Genomic DNA, 8,220 nt, shown 5'->3' with positions numbered 1-8,220 from the left:
CAGGGAGGGGTTAATTACCACCCTAGCTATCCTGCCAATTAGGGAGAGGAGGATTATAATTTGGGGGTGGGCGTAAAGTCCCCAGGCTGGGGGTGTGCCCCCACCAGGCTAGGCCTCCCTAGCCTCAAAGGGTTAATAGTCCTGCTCAGAAGCCCCATTAACCAGGGTGGGTCTGGGGAGTGGGCGAGTGGGGAGGTCCCCCACACCATCTGGCTCTGGGGCACAGCTGGGAGGCAAGGCCCTCCTGTACCCCGTCCTGCCCCCTTGGCCAGTTGCTCTGCCCAGAGAGCCCCTTGCCATTAGCCCGGGCCCTGGCAGAGGCAAGCCCCTGCCCGCACCCTCTGGTGCTCCCAGGCTCCCACGGCATCACCCTGCCTGTGGGGTGGTCTGTTTCCAGCTCCCCTCCTGCACCACACCTGCTCATCTGGCTGCCCCTCCACATCCACAGCAAGACCCCCTCACTGCCCTCCTTCCCCCTTCCATCCACCTACCTTTTTTCTTTCTTTCTTTTTTTTTTTTTTTGGTTCTGGGAATTTAACCCAGGGCCACTTACACCGAGCCACATCCCCAGCAAATTTTTTTAAATTGTATTTGGACACGATACCTTGATTTTATTCATTTATTTTTATGTGGGGCTGAGGATCGAACCCAGGGCCTCGCACATGCTAGCGAGCATTTTACCGCTGAGTCACCACCCCAGCCCCCAGCTCTTTTTTATATTTTGAGACAGGGTCTCACTGAGTTACTTGGGGCCTCGCTAAGTTGCAGAGGCTGGCGTTGAACTCGTCATCCTCCTGCCTCAGCCGCCCAAGCCGCTGGGATTACAGGCGTGTGCCACAGCACCCAGTGTCCACCTATCCTTCTAAGGGGCCAACCAGCCCTCTGTCCCCACCCACTCACCTTTCTGTCCACTCACTGCTGCCCTTAGCTTCTGTGTGGCTGAATGCGGTGGGTGTGGCCCCTGCCTCAGGCCCTTCCAGGTGGGAGAGGCACTGCCCATCAGGGCAGACTGGCCCAGGAAGACTGCGCCCTCGGCTAGAGCACCATGACTCCCGTGTGAACGTAGCGCAGACGGGGTCTGGGAATAGGAAGAGGTCAAAGAGGTCAGCATGGGCCAGGGAAGGCTAGGCTGGCTTCCTGGAGGAGGGGGCTGGGCACTCTGCCCTAGTGGGGATCAGGCAGCAGATGCAAACGATCCTGGCACACTCCCCAGGCAGCCAGGAGGGTCATGGGGTGAGTGGCCTGTCCTCCCTCAGACAGGAGACATCACAGGGCACTGTGGGAGAGGAACTGGAGGAGACGAGGGGCCAAGGCTCTGGCCCCAGAGCCCACTGGCCCCCTGCCCTGGGCCAAGGACCCTTCCGGTGTCACAGACAGAGATGTCTGGCAGATGGGAGGAGAGAGCCAGCACTCTGCAGCCTGACGAGGTCAGGGTACCACTGTTCTCCTCACAGGCACTTCCAGGGGTCAGTACCACACACTGCAGGCTGGCTTCAGCTCCCGCTCCCAGGGCCTCAGTGGGGACAAACCCTCGGTGAGTGAGGCCCTGCCCAAGCTGGGCAGTCTGTGCGCTGCCGTCTACCCCGAGGGGGAGGCTCTGGGGTGAGAGGGGATGGGCGCCAGGTGACCCAGGCACCCCTCACCACCTCCTCCCGCCCACAGACCTTCCGGCCCATCGCCACGCCAGCCTATAGCCCGGCCTCCTGGTCCTCCCGCTCCGCCGTGGACCTGAGCTGCAGTCGGAGGCTGAGCTCTGCCCACAATGGGGGCAGTACTTTTGGGGTGGGGTACCCCCAGTCCACCCCACCCATGCCCGCCCGTCCCGTGTCCTTCCATGAGCGGGGTGGAGTGGGCAGCCGAGCTGACTATGACACGCTGTCCCTGCGCTCACTGAGGCTGGGGTCTGGGGGCCTGGATGACCGCTATAGTGTGATTTCTGAGCAGCTGGAGCCTGCGGCCACCTCCTCCTACAGGGCCTTTGCTTACGAGCGCCAGGCCAGCTCCAGCTCAAGCCGGGCAGGAGGGCTGGACTGGCCAGAGGCCAGTGAGGGGCCCCCCAGTCGAACCATCCGTGCCCCAGCCATGCGGACTCTGCAGAGATTCCAGAGCAGCCACCGAAGTCGCGGGGGCACTGGGGCAGTGCCGGGGGCTGGCCTGGAGCCTGTGGCCCGAGCGCCATCCGTGCGCAGCCTCAGCCTCAGCCTGGCGGACTCGGGCCACCTGCCTGACTTGCGTGGGCTGGACAGCTATGTTGGCCATCGCACACTGCAGAGGCTCAGCAGCGGGTGAGCCGGTGGGGTCTGGGCAGGGAGGGGACTTTGCCACACAGCCTGGCACAAACCCAAGGTCAACTCGATCCTGTCCCTGGCTCTGCAGCTTTGACGACATTGACCTGCCCTCAGCGGTCAAGTACCTCATGGCCTCAGACCCCAACCTGCAGGTGCTGGGAGCAGCCTACATCCAGCACAGGTGCTACAGTGATGCTGCAGCCAAGAAGCAGGTGACTGTCCCACTGACCACGCTCTCCTGCCTCTTGGTGATTGCACTGCTTGTCCTGGGTTCCCCTGGTGACCACCTTCCTCATCTCCCACCTCTCCCTGACCTCTGGTCTTTGACCACCCCTCATTAATCTCCAAGCTGACTGAGCAGACCCCCAACCTGTTTAGAAACCTTCTCAGCAAGAGGGGCAGGGAGGTGTCATTTCTGTATATCAGCACACATCTGCATTACCTGCACATACCTGTGTTGCCTGCATACACCTGCACATACCTGCATCATCTGCACATACCTGTCGCCTGAATATGCCCGTGTCATTTACACATCTGCATACACCTGCATATACCTTCACCTGAGATATCTGAGTCTCCTGCATACATCTGTGTCACCTGCATATACCTGCACTCATTTGCACACATGGATGTCTGCATGTACCTGCACAGCCTGCACACACCCACACACATCTGCACACGTGTGCCGCAGGCCCGTAGCCTCCAGGCTGTGCCTAGGCTGGTGAAGCTCTTCAACCACGCCAACCAAGAGGTGCAGCGCCACGCCACAGGTGCCATGCGCAACCTCATCTATGACAATGCCGACAACAAGCTGGCCCTGGTGGAGGAGAATGGCATCTTCGAGCTGCTGCGCACACTGAGAGAGCAGGATGATGAGCTCCGCAAGAATGTCACAGGTGTCCCCTGTCCCACTTGCCCTCCCACACTGTCCTCTCCCCAGCATGTCCCCCTCCCCTGCTGACACTGTCCCCTCCTCCATGTTGTACCCCTAGCAACTGTCCCCTCCTCCACTCTGTCCCCCTCCCCGCCTCCTGCCCACGACGTCCCTCTCCTTCCCTTCCCCATCTCCACTGTCTCTGGTCTTGCCCCTCCATTCCCATCTCTTGCCTTGTGTTATTGCCATGTTGGGGATTGAACCCAGGGCCTCCCCCATGATAGACAAGCCAGCCACTGAGCTGCACCCCAGCCACCTCCATCCCCAGCCCCGTCACTCTGATGGTCATATGAGGGTGTCCCCAGTGGGATTCTTGGTTAAGACACAAAACATCCAAGAGGAGTGGGGAGTGTCCTCTGCCTGTCCTCAGAAGAGCCGGAGGGGAAGCAGGCAACCCATCCTGACCACAGCCTCTGGCACCTACCCAGGCATCCTGTGGAACCTGTCGTCCAGCGACCACCTGAAGGACCGCCTGGCCCGGGACACGCTGGAACAACTCACAGACCTGGTGCTGAGCCCCTTGTCAGGGGCAGGGGGGCCCCCCCTCATCCAGCAGAATGCCTCTGAGGCCGAGATCTTCTACAATGCCACGGGCTTCCTTAGGTGTGTCAGGTGGGGGGTGGGAGAGGCCATGGCAGAGCCAGGTGCTGAGGGGTGGAGAATGTCTACAGCAGCTTGTCGTCTGAGGCCTGAATGACAAGGTGGAGCTGGCCAAGGGGCTGGGAGAAGTGGAAAGTTGGGTAAGACTCAGGCCAGGTGTGGTCACTAGGTGTGGGTGTCACAGCCCTGGCTGCAGGCTCAGGTTTCATTAAGTCAGGTTCCTTGATCCACATTTCTCTTCTTCCCAAACTGCAAGGAGAGGCTGGGGGACGGGCATGAGGGACAGGGCCAGCAGTGTCCCTGGGGACTAGGAATAGGAAGTACCCAAGGGCCAGCCCACTTTGGATGGAGAAGGTACTAGTGCCTCAGGATCTCATACCTAGGGCAGTGGCTTGGGGTTGGGACCCTCGGGGGATGGGTTCTGTCAAGGTCTCTGGGGGGCTCTGATCTGCCTCTGTCCCCAGGAACCTCAGCTCAGCCTCCCAGGCCACTCGCCAGAAGATGCGGGAGTGCCACGGGCTAGTGGACGCACTGGTCACCTACATCAACCATGCCCTGGACGTAGGAAAGTGCGAGGACAAGGTGAGGGCCGGCTGGGCCCTGGGGGCCAAGGCTCCAGCCCACTCTGACCCACTTCTGCCCTCTGCAGAGTGTGGAGAATGCCGTGTGCGTGTTGAGGAACTTGTCCTACCGCCTGTACGATGAGATGCCTCCCTCAGCCCTGCAGCGGCTGGAGGGCCGGGGCCGCAGAGACCTGACTGGGGCACCACCGGGAGAGGTGGTGGGCTGCTTCACACCACAGAGCCGGCGGCTGCGTGAGGTGGGCACGGTCCTGGGTGGCCAGGGGCAGGGAGTCCAGCCTGATGCTCCAGCCCTGGCTGACCACACCTCTCACCCAGCTGCCTCTGGCGGCCGACGCACTCACATTCGCAGAGGTGTCCAAGGACCCCAAGGGCCTCGAGTGGCTGTGGAGCCCCCAGATTGTGGGCCTCTACAACCGGCTGCTGCAGCGCTGTGAGCTGAACCGGCACACGACTGAGGCAGCCGCAGGGGCTCTGCAGAACATCACCGCCGGTGACCGCAGGGTCAGTGGGCCTGCTGTCCCCAAGACCCCTGTCTTCCCTGTGGTGTACTGGACACAGGACAGGAGCTACTCCCCAGGAGTCCACCCTGTTGGGGGAGGGACACTGAGAAGGACCCATGGCCAGGCTCACAGTTGTCCCAGGGACCGGGCTCTGGGAGGTCTGAGCAGAGGGGCTGCCTGGTCAGGCTGTGGTCGGGGCAAAGGCAGAGGGGGGCGGTAGGAGGTAGAGAAGCAGCCATCTTTGCCCAGACAGGGCCGGCTGGTTCCACCCTCACGGTCCTTCCCCGTCCTTCCCTGCAGTGGGCAGGTGTGCTGAGCCGCCTGGCCCTGGAGCAGGAGCGCATCCTGAACCCACTGCTAGACCGAGTGCGGACTGCAGACCCTCACCAGTTGCGCTCACTGACCGGCCTCATTCGAAACCTGTCTCGGAATGCCAGGAACAAGGACGAGATGTGTGAGTGGGGCCACCCCAGCTGGGTTCTGCCACACCCTGCCCAGCCTGCAGTGGAGCACCTCTGTTGGCTTCTCACTGCCCCAGGCGGGCAGGCAGCCAGGATGTGGGCAGCTGGGACGGGACACTAACAGTCTCCTGACTCCCGCAGCCACCAAGGTGGTAAGCCATCTGATTGAGAAGCTCCCTGGCAGTGTGGGCGAGAAGTGCCCCCCGGCTGAGGTGCTGGTCAACATCATAGCTGTGCTCAATAATCTGGTGGTGGCCAGTCCCATAGCTGCCCGAGACCTACTCTACTTTGACGGGCTCCGAAAGCTGGTCTTCATCAAGAAGAAGCGAGACAGGTAAGGCCAAGCCCAATCTGCAGCAGCCTGGCCAGGGCACCCAGTCACCCTGCCTCCTGAACCTGACCCTCTGACTACCCTAGCCCTGACAGTGAGAAGTCCTCCAGAGCAGCCTCCAGCCTCTTGGCCAACTTATGGCAGTACAGCAAGCTCCACCGTGACTTCCGGGCGGTACGTTCTACAAAGTGAGGCAGGCAGGGTCATGGGGCACAGCCCAAGTGCAAGGTATGGAATGTTGGGGGGGGGGGACACAGAACCCATGTGGAGTAGGAGATCTGGGCCTAGAGATTAGGGCTCCAGGTCACACCTAGCACACTGTGGGGAAGACAGGGGTCTTGGCGACAGCAGGGCAAACACATGTGGGCCCTGACCCAAGACCCCTTTCCACTGCAGAAGGGCTATCGGAAGGAGGACTTCCTGGGTCCATAGACGAGGACCTCCTGGAGAAGGTGTGAGCCCAGCTTCCGAGGAACAGGCTCAGCTACAGCTGCTTGCCATTGGCCTGGAGGAGGAGGCTGCTGGCATCTCTCCACAGAACCCCACATGCACCTTCAAGGGGCCTGGGCCACCCCGAGGGACAGGGCTTGCAGCTGGGGATTTGGCTTCTGCGGGCAGGGGATCGGGCAGGGGTTGAGGTTGGTCTGGTATATGGGTGGTGACCTGGTCATAAATGGGGCTGGCCATGGCCTGGCAGTGCCTCAGGATGGCAGCACTGGGAATAAAGGTGGCCATGAACACAGCCAGCGCCCCATGAGCTTCCATAGGTGGCCTCCAATCCCAGGACTTGTAGTGTCCCCAAGCACACTCACCTGCCTCTGAGGACTCTCACCCCTGGGTTCACCCATATATTTTCCAAGGTCAGAAGCAACAGAGGAGTGAACAGCAGAGATGGCCTCTGTGCCACCTGAGGTACAAACGCAGCAGGAGCAAAGGAGGGATGGGGGTGGGGGGTGGTACTCATTTGGCAAATATCCCACACCCTCCACCCAACCCAGGCTGGTTCCAGGGGGCTCAGCCCTGCTCACAGGCCTGGAGGTACCCCAACCAGGTGTTCTCATACTGGCCTCTCAAGGCTTGGCCTCTGGGAGGCCTAGGACTCCCACCCATCTGACCCAGAGCCCTCTTGGTCCTTTCAAAGCCCAGAACTTGAGAACTCTAAGGGGAATGTCCCCTCCAGAATCTGTTCAGATCAGGAGGGTTGGGACAGGCACACCTCCAGCCAGGGATCAGGCAGGGAGCTTGGGGCTACTGAGCTAGCTCAGGATGGGAAAGAGGGAGAGAATGGATGGCCAGGCTGGAGACAGGGTTCTGGGGAGGACCAGAGGTAGGGTGGAGGGCTTGAAGAAGACACCAGCCAGAGGAGGCCAACAAGGCCTAGGCAAAAGCCAAAGGACTTTATTTTCTGGCATTCCTTCCCTGAGAGGCCCAGGGCTACAGGCTGGGGTTGTGGTCCTGCCTAGCAGAAACCTGCCAGCGCCCGCCCTCACAGCTGTCCCCTGTGGTCCTGTGCTCCAGGCTGGGGCCAGGGCTACACATCGTCCTCAGACACCAGGCAGTAGAAGTCTGTGCGAGCACTATAGTTTCGGGAGCCGAGGTCCGAGACATCCACCTCATTGCCGTGGCCCTCTCCCAGTGAGACACCACCTGTACGCAGTGGAGCTGGTGGCTCCCCAAAGACAGGTCCTTGTACACCTGCCAGGGACCACAAGGCATGAGGCTGGGCTGTCTACAGCCTGCCCCACTGCCTGGGGTTCACACCTGCTTACCCCCAGCCATGGTGGCACCAGAGGCCCAGGGAGGCCTTGGGCCACAGCAACTTCTGGGAGAGGCAGTGAGAAACTTCTGGGGCTGGGGTGGGGGAATCAAACCTCATGGGCTGCAGGGGCTTTCCATGGGGGGAAGTCCTCCACCCCTTCACCCCAGGCTGGGTGCCTCAGGTCAGGGATGGGGACGGATGGGCATACCCAGGTCTCCCTCAGGGTCAGGGTCCAGCTCAGGCTCCAGGGCCCCGCCCTCCACAGGGCCTCGCACGATCAGCATGGGGTCCTTGTCCTCCTGTAGCCGCGTCTGAGGGTCTCCCTCCACTGGCCTGTACTGCACCTTCCGCGGCAGCGCAAGCTGTAGCTCTTTCCAAAAGTCGGAGGAAGGTGTCTGGGGGCCAAGAGTGTGTGTGTGGGGGGGGTGTCAGCGTGAATATGTGCATGCAAATCCGAAGCCCTGGCCACCCTGGTCCCAAAGAACAATGCCAGTGCTGACCCAGAGGTCCCCAGGTCTGGCAGTGTACTATCAAAACCCCACCCTGCGCTTCCCACACCTCCTGCCCACCAGCGCGCACCACAGAGCCAGGCCTCCAGAGCAGCAGGGTCACCAGGTGGCGGTGCTGGCGCAGCAGGTGCAGCGCGGGGTGCGTGGGGTCGCGCCTCTGGCCCTCGAAGGTGACGAAGATGGGTCTGCGCGTGAGCTCCAGCAGTCTGCACAGGCCCTCCCTGCGGGAGTGGGACCGTCAGGCGTGGCGCGGC

At 61.5% G+C, this 8,220-nt stretch overlaps 2 protein-coding genes across 2 annotated transcripts in view; one reads left to right on the top strand and one right to left on the bottom strand.

Moving 5' to 3' along the window:
- Positions 1-6,440, top strand: part of Pkp3 (plakophilin 3) — a 10,189-nt gene extending 3,749 nt beyond the window's left edge. The window contains exons 3-14 of the mRNA XM_048807630.1: positions 1,433-1,534; positions 1,663-2,285; positions 2,377-2,500; positions 2,980-3,184; positions 3,651-3,825; positions 4,287-4,404; positions 4,472-4,642; positions 4,722-4,907; positions 5,207-5,360; positions 5,509-5,701; positions 5,785-5,872; positions 6,095-6,440. Coding sequence (XP_048663587.1) covers positions 1,433-1,534; positions 1,663-2,285; positions 2,377-2,500; positions 2,980-3,184; positions 3,651-3,825; positions 4,287-4,404; positions 4,472-4,642; positions 4,722-4,907; positions 5,207-5,360; positions 5,509-5,701; positions 5,785-5,872; positions 6,095-6,130 — 2,175 coding nt within the window. The 3' untranslated portion in view covers positions 6,131-6,440. The remainder of the gene's footprint in view (positions 1-1,432; positions 1,535-1,662; positions 2,286-2,376; positions 2,501-2,979; positions 3,185-3,650; positions 3,826-4,286; positions 4,405-4,471; positions 4,643-4,721; positions 4,908-5,206; positions 5,361-5,508; positions 5,702-5,784; positions 5,873-6,094) is intronic.
- A 630-nt stretch (positions 6,441-7,070) lies between these two features.
- Sigirr (single Ig and TIR domain containing) overlaps positions 7,071-8,220 on the bottom strand; it is a 5,121-nt gene continuing 3,971 nt past the window's right edge. The window contains exons 6-8 of the mRNA XM_048807629.1: positions 8,037-8,206; positions 7,666-7,852; positions 7,071-7,393 (exon numbers count right to left, since the gene is read on the bottom strand). Coding sequence (XP_048663586.1) covers positions 7,230-7,393; positions 7,666-7,852; positions 8,037-8,206 — 521 coding nt within the window. The 3' untranslated portion in view covers positions 7,071-7,229. The remainder of the gene's footprint in view (positions 7,394-7,665; positions 7,853-8,036; positions 8,207-8,220) is intronic.

The sequence above is a fragment of the Marmota marmota genome, unplaced genomic scaffold (assembly GCF_001458135.2).
Source record: "Marmota marmota marmota unplaced genomic scaffold, marMar, whole genome shotgun sequence".
In the NCBI taxonomy this organism is placed as follows: Eukaryota; Metazoa; Chordata; class Mammalia; order Rodentia; family Sciuridae; genus Marmota; species Marmota marmota.
The sequence above is the reverse complement of the archived record's forward strand: the minus strand, read 5'-3'. Positions and strand labels throughout refer to the sequence as shown.